This window comes from Numenius arquata, chromosome 19 (assembly GCF_964106895.1).
Source record: "Numenius arquata chromosome 19, bNumArq3.hap1.1, whole genome shotgun sequence".
Classification (NCBI taxonomy): domain Eukaryota; kingdom Metazoa; phylum Chordata; class Aves; order Charadriiformes; family Scolopacidae; genus Numenius; species Numenius arquata.
The window spans coordinates 3,854,983-3,875,190 of record NC_133594.1 but is presented as its reverse complement, the minus strand read 5'-3'; the positions used below and the strand labels follow the sequence as shown (position 1 = coordinate 3,875,190).

Below are 20,208 nucleotides of genomic sequence, written 5' to 3'. Positions count from 1 at the left end.
GATCTGGGGGTCCTGGTAGACAGCAAAATGACAATGAGCAAGCAGTGTGCTCTTGTGGCCAGGAAGGCCAATGGAATCCTGGGCTGCATAGGGAAGAGTGTGGCCAGTAGGTCGAGGGAAGTCATTCTCCCCCTCTACTCTGCACTGGCGAGACCACAACTGGAATACTGCATCCAGTTCTGGGCTCCCCAATTCAAGAGGGATAGGGAACTACTGGAAAGAGTCCAGCGAAGGGCAATGAGGATGATTCAAGGATTGGAGCATCTCCCTTATGCAGAAAGGCTGAGAGAGCTGGGACTCTTTATCCTGGAGAAGAGAAGGCTGAGGGGAGACCTTATCAATGCTTATAAGTATCTGAAGGGTGGGCTGAAGGAGGAGGGAGCCAGACTCTTTTCAGTGGTTGCCAGTGAGAGGACGAGGGGCAACGGGCACAAGCTGGAACATAGGAGGTTCCACGCAAATATGAGAAGAAACTTCTTTCCGGTGAGGGTGCCAGAGCTCTGGAACAGGCTGCCCAGGGAGGGTGTGGAGTCCCCTTCTTTGGAGATTTTCAAGACCCGCCTGGATGCAGTCCTGAGTAACATGCTCTGACATGCTCTGGGCAATCCTGCTTCAGCAGGGGAGTTGAACTAGATGATCTTTATGGTCCCTTCCAACTCTAAAAATTCAGTGAAATCATCGCTGGAGCTCGGTGTTGGTGGTGTTAGAGCTGTGGAAAGAGGGGGACAGTTCTCTTCAGGCCACAATTCAAGCAGCCGTCCCCACTCAGCAAAGCGCTGAGGCGTGTGCTGTAGTCTCATGGACCGTAATGGGAATTAAACACATATTTAAAGTTAAGCGTGTGGTTAAGCACCTTGGTGAAGCGGTGCTTGAATGGGGATTTGAAGCGTGCAGGGAGAAAATGCTGTATTTTTTTAGTAGATTTGCCTTGTGTCATTGCTGTCTTGGATGGAGAGGTGGGGCTGAGTGGTTTTGAGGTCGGGACTGGATTTGGACCTCTCTAGAGGTGTGGTTTTGGGGTATTTTTTTTTGTTTTGCTTTTTTTCAGTCCCGGTGTTCATCTCCTTCTCGCTAGCCTTCGTCCTGGCTTGCTGTCTGTCCTTGCTCTCCTCCTCTACCTCATTTTCCCTGCCTGATGCTCTCCCGTCCATGGGCTCGTTTGCTGACCCCTGCAGCACGTAGGGGTACATGCTGTCAGAGGGTGGTTGTGATTCATGGATGGGGTAGACAACGTCTTCTCTAGACAGATGCTGCCTGCCGTCAGGAGGGGCAGCTGGAGGAGAAGGGAGCTGGCAGGACCCCAGTGTCCCCAATGGGTGCCAGGACTGCTCTACATCTTGGGCAGGTGACCTCCAGTGACCCAGATGTCCCAGCTCTCCTGGGAGCATCATGCTTCTTACAGTTGCGTTTCTTCTTGAGTGGTCCTCACTTCTTGTGCCATCCACCATGGATGCAGGAAGACAGTAAGCATCCTTCCACTCTTTGTGTACATTGTCACATCCCTTCTGCTGCAGAGGCTGTGCAAGGACTGAGCAGGCTTGGTCAGGTCTGTGCCTGGGTGAGCATCTCCTGAGACAGGAAAACTCCAAGTGCTACTGCTCCATTTCTGTCCATGAGCCCTGCTTTCCTCTCATGGGAGATGTCACTGCTTCTTCCCAAAGCCTGTTTCCCGAAGGCCTCTTTCTCTCCTGTCCTCTCCCTCCTTGCGTGCCTTTGGTTGGCTCTGGAAACCCTTCCCTGTCCTCCTGTATGATGTGCAAAGTGATCACAGCACAGGAAGAACATGGACCTGTTGGAGTGGGTCCAGAGGAGGCTACAAAGATAATCCGGGGGCTGGAGCCCCTCTGCTGTGAGGACAGGCTGAGAGAGTTGGAGGGGCTCAGCCTGGAGAAGAGAAGGCTCCGGGGAGACCTTAGAGCCCCTTCCAGTCCCTAAAGGGGCTTCAGGAGAGATGGGGAGGGACTCTTGATCAGGGAGGGGAGCCATAGGATGAGGGGTAACGGTTCTAAACTGAAAGAGGGGAGATTTCAATGAGATCTGGGGAAGGAATTCTTTGCTGTGAGGGTGGTGAGACCCTGGCCCAGGTTTCCCAGAGAAGCTGTGGCTGCCCCATCCCTGGAGGGGTTCAAGACCAGGCTGGATGGGGCTTTGAGCAACGTGGTCTGGTGGGAGGTGTCCCTGCCCATGGCAGGGGGTGGGACTGGGTGATCTTTAAGGTCCCTTCCAACCCAAACCATTTTATGATTCTATGATCTGGGACCTCTTCCTTCTGCCCATCTCTTGTTATCACAAAGCTGAAGGGATGTTGGTGTTTCTCAGACCTTTTCTGCCTTTTCAGGCTTGGTTGCTATGGGCCAGTGTGTACGGACACGAGGTGCAGAGGACAGAGAGGCAGACAGGAGTGCTGTGGGTGCAGAAACCTTGATTCTGCAGGAGACACCATAACTCCCTTATTATGGAGATGACAGCCAGAGGCTGGTGTTATCCCCGCTGTAGGGAAGAGCACACTCTATAACATCCTTTCTCTTGCCTTGCTGTTTCTTAAAGCCGGAGGGATGGTGTGCCAGAGGGATGCTGTGCTGTCTGTGAGCATCTCCTGTGCCCCAGGAGGGTGAGGAAGCGGTAGGGTGCAGAGGAAGTCATGATAAACGGCAGCGTGCAGGAGAGGGAGGACTCTGAGAGACGTCTGCAGAGATCAGCCTTATTTTTCATCATTAATGATCTGAAAGAAGGTGCAAACAGCATGTTAATTAAGATTTGCAGAAGAAATATTTAAATTGAGAGGTGCAGCAAAGAGAGAAAGAGCAAAAAGGCAAAGGAGTCATAGGAAGAAGGTGACGTGGTGCAGAGGTTTGATCTGGAAGGGGAAGCAGCAGATGCCACCCAACCCAACACGTTAAATGTGGTATTTCTCTCCCAAAGTTTTCCTGAGCGTAGCTTGGTTGGGGAGTGGGTGCAGGGGTCCTGGTGCAGGGTCTGGCCTGGGGAAGGGACCTGCTGGTGGGGTTGGGAGGGAGAGGATGGACAGACCTGACCAACCTGGGCACTGATGGGCATCTCCTGTGAGTTTGGCTGCACCAAGGGGTTTGGCCAAGAGGATTGTTTGCCAATTAACAGCCACTGTTATAATGCCGAATGTAGATGATCCCAACTCTAGTCATGGTTCATCCTGGGACGTGGCCTCGGAGGACCTGAGCTCAGGAGCAAGGCTCCGCCTGGTGAATCGGCGTTTATCAGGTCTCCATGCTGCTGTTCACCGTCCCTTTTAGTTAAATTAATTAGAAATCTGTTAGCTCAAATTACAGCATGGCTAAAACCTAATGCAAATGTTTGCTACACCTGCTCATTGAGCACTGCTTTATTATGGCCCTCAGCGATGGCTGAGATGAGCCAGGGGAGGTTTGTGTGCTGAGGTCCAAGGTTTGGTCCTTGCTGGTGGCATCTCTCTCTTTGGTCTGTGTTAGGTGGATGCGTCTAATCTGCTTGCTTGTGTCCATGGTCCAGTGGTGCTCTCTGCGTCTGGGTTGACCTGGGAGGGGATGAAATGTTGGAATGTGTCCAGAGGAGGCCACAAAGACTCACACAAAGCTCCGGGGAGACCTTAGAGCCCCTTCCAGTCCCTAAAGGGGCTCCAGGAGAGATGGAGGCGGCTCTTGATCAGGGAGTGGAGCGATAGGACAGGGGGGAATGGTTTGACACTGGAAGAGGGGAGATTGAGATGAGATCTCGGAAAGAAATTCTTTGCTGTGAGGGTGGTGAGACCCTGGCCCAGGTTGCCCAGAGAAGCTGTGGCTGCCCTATCCCTGGAGGGGTTCAAGGCCAGGCTGGATGGGGCTTTGAGCAACGTGGTCTGGTGGGAGGTGTCCCTGCCCAGGGCAGGGGGTGGGACTGGATGATCTTTAAGGTCCCTTCCAACTTTAACCATTCTCTGATTCTATGAAATGTTTGAAAGAGAGATAAGATGCTCTAGAGCTGAATGCTGTGACTGACAGAGGAGGATGACAAAAACTGGGGGACTGGAAGGCCAGAAGGGACTACTGGGATTATCTGCCCTGCCCTTCAGTGCCACACAGAGCACAAGAATTTCCTGAAGCTTTTATTTCTCATTTGAAATAAAGCATAACTTTTCTAAAAGCATCCAGGCTTGATTTTAAAAAAAAATAAAATAAAAAATTGACAGTGATGGATAATCCACTACAACCCTTGGCAAATTGTTCTAGTGTTTAATTACCTTCACGGCCAGAAAGGAAGGAAAGGAAAAAGTACACAGTGTGAAGAGCTCTGAGGATTGTGTGGTTATTGCCGATACCTGTTTGCTTACCGTGGTTTGCTCGCTGGGATGACACAGGGCGATGCGATGCTCTGGCATCTGGGTCCCGCTCACCCCAGCTCTCTGAAGCCTTGCGGGGGGGGTGTCTTTGTGCAGGGTTTGTGCTGGGCACGGTCCTGGGGGACTGTTGGAGGGACCATCCTTGGAGCGATGGCCCCAGGCTGTGAGACCCCTGTTTCGCCCAGCAGCAGGTAGGTAGGGATGGGGCTGGTTGTCCCACAGTGTGGGACAATAATTGGTTTTGGATGTCGTGCAGGAGCAATAGTGGCTTCAAAGTTAGAAAAGAAATAGGGATCTTGTATCCCCAGGGCAAACCTTTGTCTCGGTGTTCGGAGGAGGCAGGAGGGGTTCAGGCCAGCACTGGGCTGAATGCTGGGCTGTTCTGCACTGGTTTGATTTGGCCCGCAGAAGGGATGCTTTGGTGTAAGAGTTCCTTCCAGCCCAAACCATCTTCTCCTCCAGCCTGGGACCTTCTTCTGTGACTTCAGCCCTTTTTACTGTGGTGGTCAGGAGACCCTCAGGGTTGTCTCTCACAATGGCTGGGCTGCCTTGCTGTGGTTGTGCTGTGGTTGACTGCAAAACTGCAGGGCTGGAGGACATCTTGGGGAGCCTCATCATGTCCACAGTGGGGAATAGAGCTGGCCAAAGAGCCTGGGCAGAGTCGGGAAAGGCCAGAGCCTGTTGCAAGAAAGAGTTTGTCCAGAACCCAGAGGAGCCACAGGACTCCCTCATCCTTCACCGCTTCGGTAGGGAAGGATGGTGGCTTGCGTTCAAAGAAGGACATCCATCCTCCTGCTGCTCGGAAGTTGTTCAGCATCTCAAACAGATGCCCAAACAGCGATCGCCCTCCGTGTCGGCAGCTTGGCAGCCTTCATAATTTATAGAAGCACCCAATCTCTTGGGCTTCAAGGTGGCTTTTTCTGTTGGGTTTTCCTTCTGTCCTTCAAATAAGTCCCAGCCTTGCTGCTCTCCAGCTTCAGCTGAGATTCGCTCCCGTGCCATGAGCCCTGCAGTTCTGCACACGCATAGGTTGTCCCCACCAGCCGCCTTCTCCCTCCTCCTCCTCCTCCCGTCCCTCCTCCTTTCCCGTGGGTCTCAGCAATCCTCTGGTGCCCGGTGGCTCCCGCTCGGCCGGCGCGGGGCACGTGGAGCACGGCGGGAAGGACATTACGTGGGAGAATATGCATGTTCACAGCTCAGAGGATTAAAGGCCCGTGTTCTTATCGCTGCAGAACAGAGTATTATAAATCCAGCCTTAGAATACCAAATCCCCGTGCGGCTTGGCCATTGTTTGGGAATATTAAAAAGCTCGGAGACAGAAATAATCAGTTTCCGAATGACACATTGTCAAATAAAACATTTCTCATATTATCCCTTCCTTCCCCTTTCTCTCTCCCGCTCCCTCAGTTGGATAATTTAACATGAAAAATAGATTAAAATGAGGCTGGCTTGAATGCCTCCTAAGTTTGGCTCTTTTTTTTTTTTTTTCCCCGCTTTTCCCCAGGAAGCTCTCCCGGCGTGTGTGTATCGTGGTTAAACAAGCGGCTGCCGGCGCGGGGTCAGGGACTGAAGGAGCGCATGGAAACTGAGCTGCTGACTATGAGCCCACAAGTGCTCACACAGGGGCTGGAACGGGCACCCCCAGCCTTTCCCGGGTGGAGCAGAGACCCCTGGCTCGTCCCCAAAGGATGCGGGAGCCACGGCCGGGGTGGGCTGGGAGCCCTCGGCTTGTTTGAGCCAACCCTGTCATTCCCAAACTGGGGAGGGAATGGCACTCTAATAATCTCTGTGCCTTTGCACCTTTTTGTAATTCCTCCCAAGGAGAGAGATCTTTAATTCAATACGCTGATAGGTTTATCTGCTTCAAGCTGTTTCCCAGGCAGGCAGGTGGCCCTGGCGCTGCCGTGGTTGCCCAGGCTCCTCATGCAGGGGTTTCTTGGTCACCCTGGCTTTTTCTGAGCATCTGGGTTGCCTCTGGTTGTGTTTTTCCGGGGAGGGCAAGTGCCTGTGTGTGCCTGTGGGTGTGAAGTTCTCTGCAGCCGCTTTGCAGAGATGAACCCAGATGCAGAGAGAACCCAGGCATGAGCGATGTCCAGCCCAGCAGCTCAGTGGCTTGATGGTGGGGCTTTGGAGAAGGCTTTTCCCAGTAGTCATGTCCATGAGTGGTGTTCTGAAACCCTTCTGTAAGGTGACAGCCCTTGCTTTGCTGGAAGGACGCTGTCACACGAGCCGGCCCTGATTTTGCAGTGTGGTTTGTCGCGTTGAAGTCTGTGGCCCTGCTGTGTCCTTGTCACCACACCTCACATTTGGAGAGTCTGGTGTGCTGTGGTTTCTCTTTAGAAAACTGGTCTTCCGAGGAAACAGCCCCAGTTTGATGCTGGGTGCCTCACACTGGGAAGCTCCTGTGATGCTCTGGAGGTCTCTGTGTGTTAGGCGCTGCACAGACCCAAGGAAACATGTTTCTGCTCTTCCAGCTTGAGGTGTCCATGTTTTTTCTTGCTTCTGAGCATGGAAGACCATGAAGGGTCCTCATCCTGCTGGTCCTTTGGGTGTTCTGGTACCATAGGGCATGAACCTGGTCAGTGCAGCGAGCCCTGGCCTTCTCCCACGCAGAGATCCCTGAGCATCTCCTGGCCACTAAACTGCCTTTCCTGATGGCACATCACCTAAATTGGGGGAGTCAATGAGCAATGTCCTCCTGAATCCCCAAGCCATGCTCCTGTTAGTGCCAGTTAGCGGGGAGAAGAGGGGTTCCGGATGGGAGATGCCGGGCTGGGCTCTTCTCTGCGGCAGGTCATGGTGCCGGGCTGGTCCAGGGAAGTGTCTCTCCTCTCCTGGAGAGGAGTCTCCTGGAGAGTGTCTCTCCTCTCCTGTCTCTCCTCTCCTCTCCTCTCCTCCTCTCCCGAGGCCTCTTCCCAAGCTAACTCATCCCATGAGCTGTGATTTTCCATGCCACCTCTTTACAGCTGATCCCATTTAGGAGCCGGAGCCACGCTCTTGGGTACAGCACGGTGCTTTGTAATGAACGCAGATGAAATATTTGCACACCTCAGATCTGCTTTCTCAGCTTTGTAAAGTTCTGGGCCGTGGCATCTCCTGTGCCAAAGAAACGCCTGCCCTGCCCTGGCTGCCCTGTGTCACGCTGCAAAGCCCCCGTTGCTCACACCCCTCCTGATTTACATGCCCTGCTTTGCTTTGCTTCTCTGCCATGGGATGAAATTGCTCCGACGCTGCGGAGATTAGGAGGCTGGAAGCTGGCACATACATGGCTTTTGCCTGCACGGGGCTGAGCGACTGTGGCCGAATTTCATAGAATCATAGAATGGTTAGAGTTGGAAGGGACCTTAAAGATCATTGAGTTCCAACCCCCCTGCCATGGGCAGGGACACCTCCACTCGAGCAGGTTGCTCAAAGCCCCATCCAGCCTGGCCGTAAACACCTCCAGGGATGGGGCATCCACAACTTCCCTGGGCAACCTGTTCCAGTGCTTCACCACCCTCACAGGAAAGAATTTCCTCCTAATATCTAATCTAAATCTCCCCTCTTCCAATTTAAAACCATTACCCCTTGTCCTGGCACTACATCTCCTGACAAAGAGTCCCTCTCCGGCTCTCCTGTAGGCTCCCTTCAGATATTGGAAGGCTGCTATGAGGTCTCCCTGGATCCTTCTCTTCTCCAGGCTGAACCACCCCAGCTCTCTCAGCCTGTCTTCATAGGGGAGGTGCTCCATCCCTCTGATCATCTTTGTGGCCCTCTGCTGGACCCGTTCCCACAGGTCCATGTCCTTCCTGTGTTGAGGACTCCAAAGCTGGACACAGTATTCCAGGTGGGGTCTCACGAGCGCAGAGTAGAGGGGTAGAATCACCTCCTGCGACCTGCTGGCCACACTTCTCTTGATGCAGCCCAGGATTCGGTTGGCTTTCTGGGTTGCCAGCACACATTGCTGGCTCATGTTGAGCTTAAATTTAACCTCCCGAGCAGCCAGAGGCAGGGCTGGCTCCCTTCAGCTCTTCCCAGTCCGGCTCCCTCAGGAGGAGAGACCACTTCCATGGACATACAGATATTTAGGAAAGTTGGGGTATTTTTCAGTAAAGTGTTTATTTATTTTGGATGGTGATGTGGTTGGGAGCTGCACTGAAGAAAATTGGGGGAGGAGGGGAAGAGGAGAGCTTTGCAAGAGAGGTTTTGGTCTGGAATCAGTGGCGCTGTGCCCCCAGGTCTGCAGCTGAAGTCTCGTTGAAACCATGGGCAAATCTCAACCCCCAATGGTGGCACTGGGGTGACCGTGCCCCGGGGAGCGGCGGTTCTGTGGTGCCATTTGTTGCACTGTCATTGGTGTGAAATGTTGTGTGACTCTGCTGAGGCTTTACTGCTCCGCTGACGGTGCCTGGGCTGTTTTAATGAGGTTTTTTCTCCTAAGTGGTGGGCTGTGATTGCCTCCTTTCCCTTCTCCCAGTGCAGGGTGGGAGGGGTGCTCACCCACCTCAGCCTCTGTGTGCATGAGGGGCTGGGAGGACCCAAGGGGTGCATGGTAGGGACAATGTCTCCGGGAGAGTGGCCAAAATAACTTGGGCAGAGCTGAGCCAGGGGTGCCACTGCACTGTCCCCAGCCAAAAGCCACCTCTGGCACCCTGTTTCTGCCCATGATGTCCCACTCCAGAGGTGGCTGCTCCATGAACTCACCTATGTGCGGTTTATGGAAGGTTGATGAAAGGGTGCTCTGGGGGTGGAAGAGGAGAGAGTCCATGGATACTGGCTGCAGCATCCCCTCGCCCATCCCTGTGTCCCCTGCATCCCCTCACCCGTCCCTGCATCTCCTGACCCTTTGCTCTCCTCTGCAGGGTGGGCTGATCGCGCTGCTCCTGCTCCTCTTGGTCTTCACGGTGGCTCTGTACGCCCAGCGGCGCTGGCACAAGCGCCGCCGCATCCCGCAGAAGAGCGCCAGCACCGAGGCCACCCACGAGATCCACTACATCCCCTCGGTGCTGCTGGGCCCCCAGGCCCGTGAGAGCTTCCGCAACTCACGCCTCCAGGCCCACAACTCGGTCATCGGGGTGCCCATCCGTGAGACCCCCATCCTGGACGACTACGAGGACGAGGAGGAGGAGGAGACGCCGCGGCGGGCAGAGCCAAGCACCAGGGAGGATGAGTTTGGCAGCCAAGTGACACGGACGCTGGAGAGCCTGGGCCGGGGTGGGGAGGAGAAGCCTGACTACGAAAAGAAAGGTTTGTGGCTTTTCTCTTTCCTCTTTCCCTCTCCCCATCCCCTGCCGTGTCCTGTGCGGTGTCACCTGGAGAGGAGGGCTCATCCCTGCATAGCCCCTGTGGCTGGCACTTGGCTCTCCGGGCTTTGGTCCTTAGTTGTCATCTACAAGAGGGTTTGCAGTCCCTGTCCTCAAGCTGCCCTTCCTGAGAGGAGGAATCACCTTTGGATGATGCTGGGGAAACTGAGGCAAGGTGACTGTGAGCCCTCAACTGTCATTGCCAGCCCCCAGGACCGGTCCCCTGGTCTCGCAGCACTCCCTGAGTGCCCGTCACTGGTGGTTCAGGTGCTGTAGGAGCGTGTGAGCTGTGTGCTTGGGAGCTCCACGGAGAACCGGCTTCCTAGGATTTGACCCGTCTCCTTTGCCCCATCCTCTTCCAAAACCCATCTCCCGTTTCGAGCATGAGCCTGTTGGGTGTGATGAGATGGGAAGCCAGTGGCTCTGCTTTCAGGCTTCGTGGTGTGTCTGGTCCTAGCAATGGCAGAGACCTCTGTGAAACCCCTGGTGGGACAAGGGATGCCTTTGGGGAGCAGAGCTGGCATTTCCCCAGGGAGGGGAGCTTTTCTTTTGCCGTGGGCTTGTGCAGCGCCTTGCACCGGGCAGCACGAGGAGTCGTCGTGAGCGTGTGCTCCCACTCTGCGGTGGGCTGCTCAACAGGGTGGGAGTGCTGGGATTCACACCGACTTCTGGCCGTGAGTGAGTGTTGGCACACGGGCATCAATCAGGCCAGACTTTACTCTCTGGGTGGCAGAAATGCTCGTTGCCTTGCTCTCGAGCAGGGCATCGGTTCTAGCGAGAGAACGTGTCGGTGCGCAGCCTGCTGAGCCTTGATGCTCCTCTGGGAGCTGCTCCATAAAGCTGTATTTTCCATGAGCGGCAAAGCATCCCCTGTGCTTTATTCTCCGAGCAATCAGACAAATGATCCTGTAGTCACCCGCAAACAAAGTCATCAGGGCTGTAGGTTTAAGGCAAGCACGTAGGAGCCCGCTGCGGAGCTGGAAATGGCAGATCGGAAAGTTCTCATTGCGGGAAGGAGCTCAGAGCTGAATCCATGTGGATCCGATGGACAGACCCAGACCCCAGATGTGAACCGTTACCCGCTCGCGGTGTTTGGCACGGCAGGTACAGCGTTATATAGCATCTGTAGGTCAGGTTAGAAAGAAGCCTGTATAATTCCATAAGTATAGGTTCCATAAATGTATGTTCCTGTGTAATTCTGTAAGTGCTGCCTGTCCCTTTGGTGCTGATTGCTTGGACAGTATAATACTGGGTAACGCTGGTGTTGTAAGGTATAAATCCCCTGCCAGTAGCCGTGGGGAGCTGGGCAATGAGAGCTGGGCTGGGGTGCCCATTCCTGGGCAGATGAGGTACTGTGGATGCTTTGTGCCTTCCCTGAAGGTGCTGGGCTGGGAATTGAAGGAGCTCTAGTCCCTTTGGGTTCCCCTTCCCCAAACCTTCCCAGCTCAGAAAGAAAGTAGTGGTGGGGTTCCTCTGGGAAAAGGGGTCCAACATAGAATCACAGAATCGTAGAATGGTTTGGGTTGGAAGGGACCTTAAAGATGATCCAGTTCCAACCCCCTGCTCTGGGCAGGGACACCTCCCACCAGACCAGGTTGCTCAAAGCCCCGTCCAACCTGGCGTTGAACACACCAGCACAGCGAGTAGCCAAAGGTTGGACGCAATAGGACAGACAAGGTTCTCTGGGGTCCCAGTATATGTGATGGGACCTGTTGCTGGCTGTACTGGGTATGGGGGAGCAGGGGGGGAGCCCATACAGCCAGGGTATGGCAGCAGGGGAGGCACCTTACCTGCTCTCAGCCTGTACGGCTTCTCCTGGGAGAGGAGGAGAAACCAAGCCACGGGTGATGGGATCTGGTGGTGTCCCTTAGTGCACTGCTGGAAGGCACTTGAGCTGTAGGAGGAGGCCAGTGCGAGAGCCTGTATAAAGCTGTCTTGTCTGGCTGCGCTTTATTTAGTTGTTCTCTTAACTGCGGGCAAACCCCGTGCTGCTGGACCATGTTGTTCTGCTCTCTGCATTTGGAGAACCATCGCCGAGAGGGGCCAGGCAGGGTCTGGGCTGCACGGGTACCACTGCGTGACTCGGGGGGGATGTTCCTCCCGCGCGGAGAAGAGCGGTGCTTTCCCCAGAGGCTTTCGGCTAATGCACACTTGATTGCCTGCGTTTTTAAAGTCTGCCTCTCAGAAGCTGCAACACCCACCTCTGCTTATTGAGATGTTATTAGGAGCCATTTAATATCGCTCACCTGCAATGCACGGTAAAATGCATTTGAATAAACAAAAGCAAAGTACATTAGTGCTAATTGCTGAGTGGCTCCAGCAGGAGCGAGGAAGGGATGCGCTGGCTCCCTCCGAGCAGGGAAGGGGCTCTTGGGGTGACGCTGGACCTTCTTCCTATCAGCACCTGGGATTCCCACAAAGACTGAGTGGTCCCTGTCGGAGCACCCACGGTGGTAGCGCTGGGGGACAGGGATGGAACAGGGACAAGGATGAAAGGGACTCTCTTTGGCTCCACGGAGGAGACTGTGCGGCTCCGAGTATCGGAGCTGGCGAAAGCCCGGATGATGCATCATGTCTGGAAAGCTCCTGCCATAGTCGGAAGTGGTGGCTGAGGTTGTGTTTCTTCTGCCCTTAAGGTGCTTTTTACTCTTTCCTCTTTTAAGCAAGGTTATTACAACGATGATGTAGATATATATATCTCGTTGCTCAAACAAATGTGGAGGTGCCCAGGGGCCCATCTGCTGTCCTCAAGAGCATCCCTGTTGGCATCCCCCTTTGTGTAGGGCTGAATGTTACCAGCCTGCGGTGTTAAGAGATGTTTCCCCAGCCCTCTGCTCGGTGAGAATGAACAAATGAAAACCTTCATATATCGTAACTGAGCTGCCTCTTTTCTTCTTTCATATTCTCTTCTTTGTTTTGCTTTTCTGTAAATTATTTAGAGTTGCGCGAGTGGGGAAGACAGCAGTAACTGCGTTTCAGTCCTCTTCAAAACATAATAGTAAACAAGATCTAGGGCAGAATATTAAACTATCCGAGGGCTTCAGGAATTGGCAATAAGAAACTTCTCATACTGACTGAAAAATCCCCCCATGCTGGGATTACAGGGCCAGGGCTACCCCAGGCTGTGAGATCTGATCACAAATGCTCCCACCAGTTCGGCTCGTGACGCCGTCGGGCTTTGCACCTTGGATCAAGGCAGGTTTGTGCCTTGCCTGGTCTCATCCTTCCAAACCGTGCTGGTTCCTCGTGTGTTTCCTCCCAGATGCTCTTGGATGAGGCTTTTCTGAAGGAGTCAAGCTATGGTATGTGCTGGTTGCTCTCCTCTCTGCTGAAGCTGGCCAGATCCTGGATTGCCAAGGACGATGCAGCAGTAGGTCAAATCTAGGATTTTTACACCAGAAAAATATATGTGCTGTGGGGTTTGTGCTCCGACCTGGTTTGCAGACGCGTGGGAAAGGCGGTGTTTTAGGGGGTGCAGGATGTTCTGTGCACACAGAGGTGTGGATCTGTCGACGGGCGGCAGATGCCGCTGGGATTCCCGCGGGGCTGTGGCAGGTGGGGTGAGAAACTCCGCAGTTGGTGCGAGCAGACACCGACGTACCTGGAGAGATCCCCAGGGGTTGGAAATCAGTTCTGCTCGGTTTTACAGGTGGATCGAAGATGGATGCATCAAGGCAAACCCAGCTGGAGCATGGCCGTGGCTCGAGGATGGGGTCTGGTGCTGCCTGGCTGGAGCCACCAGGTTTTGGTGTGATGACCCGGGGCTGGGTGAGGAGCAGTGCCTGCATCCCGGGAATTCCATCAGCGCTCAAGGGAAAAAGCTCTCCTTGCCGCTCTTGCAGCGCAGCGTTGTGATAAGACATCAGCTGGGACTTGTCAGCAGGCTCCAAACGGTATCATCGCAGGGGCTGTCACTAGAGGCTCTTTCAAGTGTCACTTTCCCAGCATTAATTACCAGGGATGGCAAATCCGATGAAGATGGAGCGTTTTGGCTCGCCCTCCACCTGCCTGCGCCGCTCGCTTTCCCCCGTGTGCCGGGCAGTGATTGATTTGGATACCAGAAAGAAATTCTTTGCTGTGAGGGTGGTGAGGCACTGGAACAGGTTGCCCAGAGAAGCTGTGGCTGCCCCATCCCTGGAGGAGTTCAAGGCCAGGCTGGATGGGGCTTTGAGCAACCTGGTCTGGTGGGAAATGTCCCTGCCCATGGCAGGGGGGTTGGAACTTGATGATCTTTAAGGTCCCTTCCACCTCTAACCATTCTATGATTTGCAGGTGCCGGGTCGTGCCGGCGGCAGGCGCTTCCCATCACTGGGGATCACTGCGTCCCCTGCTTTTGGGTTCATTTGCCCTTTCCACGAGGAAAAGCGTGGGATTTTTATTGCCCACGTGGAGCTTCTGGATGGATCAGGTCAAGCAGGGAGTTGCACCGGATGACTCTGCTGTGTCCAGCCCTTTAAAATGGGAGAGAAGTCCCTGCCCAGGAGGTCGAGCAGCACAAATATTGTGCAAATCACGGGCGAGCAGAGCACGGATCAACGAGCCAAACTTTCCTCCCAATTCTCAGGCAGCGATGCGGATGGGAAGGATGCTCCCGTGTGGTGCTGGAACATCTGAAGTGAAGCCCAGCGCAAACAAAACACGGGAGCAATGTGCTGAATAATGACATCTAGCAACAAGCGCGTCTGAGTGATAAAGTTAATGAAATTACAGGTTCTGACCTGATACCAGGCTCTGCTGTGGGTAGATAAACAGCAGGGCAAAGATGAGATGTTTATTTCTCCCTAGCTGCAGCTGAAATCTGGATGCGCTGCGCAGGGCCATTAACATTATTACTGTTATGCAAAATCATTTTTGACTTGGGGGAAAAGAGGGGGGAAAAAAAAAAAAAAAGAAAGAAAGAAAAATCCCCCAAGTCCCTAGAAAATGGAAAGCCGACAAAATTAGAATTGCAGCAGGAGCACAAACTGACCTGGTGACATTGCACAGAGCCCAGATGAATTTAGACCGAAGAAAAATCTGAGGTGGTTTAGGAAGAAAATGTAGACACTTTTTTTTTTTTATTAATATAATAAAATGAAATGGAGCAAGGAAGGAGGCAATGGTGAGACAGTCCTAATTAGCCAAAAGGATCCTCATGGTTTTGGGTTCTCTCTGGCAATCAGAAGATCTCTAGGGGTTTCGTGTCCCATGGATGTGCATGGTGCTGAGTGGGGTCTGCTGGTGCGGGGTGAGGTTCCTGGGCTCTTGGCCTTCACTTGGGAGACCCCCATGTCCAAGCCCAGTCCCCGTGTGTACACAGCGTTCTGCAGTTAACGGGATTTGGGTAAATTTGTGCAGGTGATGTCGGTGTCCTCGCTGCCTCCGGGAGCCGTGCCTCGGTTCTCTGGGTAGTTTCCAGTCTGTGCTCCTGATGATTTCTGCTCTCCTGCTTTTCCTGAGCAGATGGCCTCAAGCTGCAGCCCTTTGGGAATTCCTAACTCGATTCTATCTTTTAATACACCTGGCTCGCATCTTCACTGACGTGGTTTCATCCTACAGCGGCAGGAGCCCTTTGCTTTTGTCCATCAAAGTGCCCCTGGTCCTTCACAGGCAGCACCACTACATCCCCAAATGGGACACGTTGGACGCACAGAGATGGAGTCAGTAAATGAAAGCAGATAAAAGTCCAACAAGCCTGGATGTGGGGTTACCCATGAGTTCCCCGACAAGAAGATTTTGCCAAACCAAATCTCCTAAGGATCAGTGAGAAGCAGAAGTTCTGCCTGGTGAAAACTGAGGAGAAAATAGATGTCAGACTTGAAAATCGAGTATCTGCAATTCCAGTCCTGCAACAAAGGACCCATCTTTATTTTCTCAGTTTCTTTCATGTTCAAAAAAAAGAGCTTTTCAAGCGGGCTTTTGTGCTGGCTTCACAGACTCTGCAGTCTGGTTATGGCCTCCAAGTCTAGACAGGAGACAGGACTTATTACTGATGGTACCAATGATTAATACCATAGGAATATCAAAGGTGTGGTTGTGCAGTCATCTTGAATTCGTATCTCCTGGACTTTCTTCTCACCTGCTGTGTTAACTTAGGTAAACCTCTGAAGTTTTTCTTACTTAATCCATAGATGCTTTTCTCTGTAGTGATAGCAAGAGGCTTTTGAGCATGACTGAAAGATGATCTGGCACCTAGAGTGTACCTGGAGATGTGGATCCAGCTCCACTCTGCCACTGGCTGCTTTGGTAACCCTGGTCATGTCACTTAATGGTCCAGTCCTTGTCTGTGAGTTGGAAAGGGGAGCTGAGCCAGACAGCACAGCACAAGGAATCGTTGAGAACTGCTGATGTAAGGGGTTGTGGTCCCAACAGCCTCCCAGCCAAACTGCTCTGGGTTATGTGGTCCAGAACTGCAGGAGAAGAGGTTTTGGCAGGGGAAACAAATGGTCTAGGTTTGAGATAACAACAGCAAACGGTAGGGGAAAGGTCCTGGTGATGAGGAGAGGGGGCTCCCTGTGCCACCCACCAACGCTGGAGCGGCTGTTGTGGCCACATCTCAGCCATCATCTTCACCTCCCAATGAAGACTCCTCCAGGGCAGAGGTAAGGCAGCAATCCGGCCCGAGCTCGCCGTGTCAGGGCTGGGAAAAGGGATGTTTTGGGGGCTGAGATGAGGAAGAGGAGGGCAGGTAGTTAAGCTGTGCCCTACAGCTGCTATTTGTTACAGATATATGAGCTCTGCACTGTCTTGGTGGTGAGATTTAAAGACAGGGTATGAGGTGATGCCCTCGTAATGGGCAGAGTGATGGTGTTCTCCGTGATGGAGAAGGGAGAGTCCAAGGGCAATGGGAGAGCAATGACTGGCTTGATGTTACCATCCCTGAGCTGACACCCAGCATCCTTGAGGGGACATCTCACTCGGCCAGGCTCATGGCTGCTGCTGCAGGGCCATCCCCGCCGTGCTGGGCTGTGCCGTCCCCGGGGCTGGGAGCCGCTGCCGTTCCCTTGGGTCAGCAGATGCGGTGCCACCCTGAATCCGAGCATTAACCAGAGGCTTTCTGAGCCTTTAATAAATAAAACGACGACTTAACGTTTGCTGGGGCCGGAGGCTAAAATGGGACAGTACGTCAGGCCAGCATCTGATGTGTCTTGGGGCTCTGTCTTCTTTCCAGTGACCTGATGGGATCATGACCCTCTTTGTACGTGATCAGCTTTTCCCAGCTCTAATCCCCGCCAACTCCTTGCGTAATTTACAGAGAAAATGTATATTCATGTCGCCTGCCAGTGGAAAGTGCTTTTTTGCAGTCGGCTATTCCTGGCTGAAAAACCTGGCTGCAAATTTCAGCTTTAAAGAAATAAAAAACAATGAGGCCCAACAGGGTAGGAATTGGGTCCCAATTCAGGAAAGCATTTAAGCGCGTGCTTAGCTAGTGCCTCTAGTTGTTAGAGAAATTAAACATGCCTTTAAGTCCCACATGCTTAATTCCAGCTGATTGGAGTGCATTAATGAGGAGACCAGGGGCCCCAGCTGCAGAGGTTACAATGGATGTGACGTTGGGTCCTTCAGTTCTATGGTGATGCCAGCTCTGACTTTAATGTTGATTTGAAAATGTCCATACCTGCCAGGGAAAAGCTTTGCTTTCCAGAGAGATAAACACAGTCATAATTAATATATTAATTGCCTTTCGTGGTCTCTATGGAGAGCTGCCAGGCTGGAGTTCTAGGTTTGTTTTGATCATCCTATCACACTAAACTGGTTGCCTTCATGCAAAATTTGGGTTGTGCCCATCAACGTAGAGACAGGGAAGCGTGGTCTCTTGGCCTGGTGGTCCTGTGGGACACAGTCCCCCTCCCTTGCACCTCCCAGAAAGTGGCCTAAAGCAGCATCACGGGAGCGTGCCCAGGAGGTCTCCCCAGTGAGACCCACGTCCAACATGCCACCTGCCTCCAGCAACAGGTCAGAAGCTCCCAGGGGCTGGTGGCCTCCTCTGGTCCTGCATCCCCCTGGCCTGACTAATTAAGGCTTAAACATCTTTGAGGCCAATAAGGGCTCTTCCTGGCCCACAGTAAGTGTTACTGTTGAGAAGAGGCTGGCAGGTTGGATTTCCTGATGCGGATCTCTTGTTTTTCTCCCCTCCCTTCGCCTTATCCCCCTTGTAATTTCATAAGACAGAGGAGGGAAGAAGCAGATGGAGAAGCTGCTTCTGATGATGCCGTCGGGAATGGAAGAGAAAAGGGGTGTTTAAATATGCCAACATTTTGCTGAGCATCCCATAGGGATGGTGGTTTCAAGTCCCACTGGTTTATCGCTGTTCTGCAAGGCTTGGGCTGGTCTCGCCCTGATGCGGCAAGACATCCCATGTGAGAAGAGATGTCCTTGGTCATCCCCTCTCCCAGCCACAGCTGGGTGACTTGTGGTCAGCAGCAGCTCTTCTAAGGTGGGCTTTTGCTGGGTTTTGTGGGGCTGCTGCTTCCTGGTGGAGACGTCGCCGCGGTTTTGTGTGCAGTAGCCCTGATTCCCCAGGTGTCCAAAGTGCTTTTTGTCCAGGCGAAATCACAAGCTCACAGAAGATAAGCTGTGAAGTTTTGGCTGTCCAAGGAAAACAAGCCATCAGGAACTATATTTATATAAATGTCAGGCGCGCGTTGTTCATCACTTTGTGCATCACTATGAATGTTTGATAAAGCACTACATTATTTAAGGCGTAGCTGGGTTGTAGGCCAGTTGTTGACCAGGATTAGCTTCAAGATGATTTTTTCTTTACTCCTTTCTTATTTTTTTTTTTTTTTTTGCCTGATGCAAAATCTAAAAAAATAATATGGTGGCTGTTTATTCCCCTTAGGAGACCCTGAGGGATCTTGAGCATCCTTGCCTCTCCTGGGTTTCTGTGCTGGGTTGCGTATTGCAGCTGCCTTGTGTGCACTGCGGAGGACATGGGAGAGCTTCAGTCCTTCCATGGTGTTGGTGTGGAGCAGCCGCGGGGGCTGGGATGAAGAACAACCCCACAATGTTCCCATTTTTGCTGGAAATAAGTAGATGCCCGTGAGGGGGCTTGGGCAGCCGCAGGGACACGTGGCTCAGATCTGAGGCTGCTTCAGATCCTGTCACCTGCGTGAGAGTTATGGGTTCTTCTTGATCCTTCCTTTCAGCACAGGAAGGATGTGGAGCTGTTGGAGCAGGGCCAGAGGTGGCCACAGAGGTGCTGGGAGGGCTGGAGCCCCTCTGCTGTGAGGACAGGCTGAGAGAGTTGGGGGGGCTCAGCCTGGAGAAGAGAAGGCTCCGGGGAGACCTTAGAGCCCCTTCCAGTCCCTAAAGGGGCTTCAGGAGAGATGGGGAGGGACTCTTGATCAGGGAGTGGAGACATAGGATGAGGGGGAATGGTTTTAAACTGAAAGAGGCGAGATTTCAATGAGATCTGGGGAAGGAATTACTTCCTGTGAGGGTGGTGAGACCCTGGCCCAGGTTTCCCAGAGAAGCTGTGGCTGCCCCATCCCTGGAGGGGTTCAAGGCCAGGTTGGATGGGGCTTTGAGCAATGTGGTCTGGTGGGAGGTGTCCCTGCCCATGGCAGGGGGGTGGGAAATGGATGACCTTTAAGGTCCCTTGCAACCCAAACCATTCTGTGATGCTCAGCGCATCTTCACCTTGACTTCTAGCGACATTGTGGTTCCACTGGTCATGTGCGAGATGTTCTCCCCATCTGTCCATCCTGGGTTTGTGGGTTTTATGGGGAGGGGAGCAGGGAGGGCAGCAGCAGTTCCAGCTCTCTGCTCTGTTTGCATGTCCTCTACCTACCAGTTGTGTTTTACCTGGCTACAGCACCGAGACAGTTAGTTTTGTCAGCTGGCTCCTAAGGAAGATGGATCGAGGCCGGGCACCTGCGCTGATATTAGGTCTGCAGGCACCTTCCAGCCCCATTTATCACTAGGCAGTGACCTACCCGAAGGACCGGCGGGAGAGGAAACTTATTAACAAGGTGCTTCAAATCAATCCTTTCTGACGGCCCTGAGGAGTTACAGTGCTTGCTGCGACTCACCCACTGGGTCCTGCAGGGTCTGGCCTCGCTGCCTTGCCCATGTGGCTTGGAAGTGGTTTGTTTTCGATAGCCTGGGCTCTCTGGGCATTCCCTCAGCTCCAGGTCTTCTCCTGAGCCAACAAACCAGCTTTCAGCAGCTCCTGGATCCGGTGGTTGGTCCTTGCCGCTGCAGGGGGGATCCTTGGGTGGTGTTTGTGCCGTGGTGACTTGCCTTTCTCTTCTGGGTTAACGTTGCTCCCTTGTTCTCCCCGGCACGTGGCACGGAGTTGCCGGTACTGGGAAAGGATATCAATCTTTGCCTTGCAAAGGAAATTTGATTTCCAACTAGCAAATTCTTTCTGCAACCATGCTGCTGAGCAGGGATTTGAGTGGTGGTTGAGAGGGACCACCATGCCACCTTTCCCACCCACGTTTGCTGGCCGTTGCTGTTCCCTGCCCATCCCCAGGGGTGCTGGGACGTGCTCACACTCACCCGCCTCCTGCTTTACAGGTGCTGCTGCCTCCGGGTTCGTTCTCCAGTTCCTCAGCCAGGTGAGGATGGGGCTTTCTCCTGCCCTTGTTGAGTCCAAGGGCAGTTTTCCCC

At 53.2% G+C, this 20,208-nt stretch overlaps 1 protein-coding gene across 1 annotated transcript in view; it reads left to right on the top strand.

Moving 5' to 3' along the window:
• ASTN2 (astrotactin 2) overlaps positions 1-20,208 on the top strand; it is a 366,183-nt gene that overhangs the window by 87,751 nt on the left and 258,224 nt on the right. Inside the window, exon 3 of the mRNA XM_074161351.1 lies at positions 9,172-9,556. Within this exon, the coding sequence (XP_074017452.1) occupies positions 9,172-9,556 (385 nt within the window). The remainder of the gene's footprint in view (positions 1-9,171; positions 9,557-20,208) is intronic.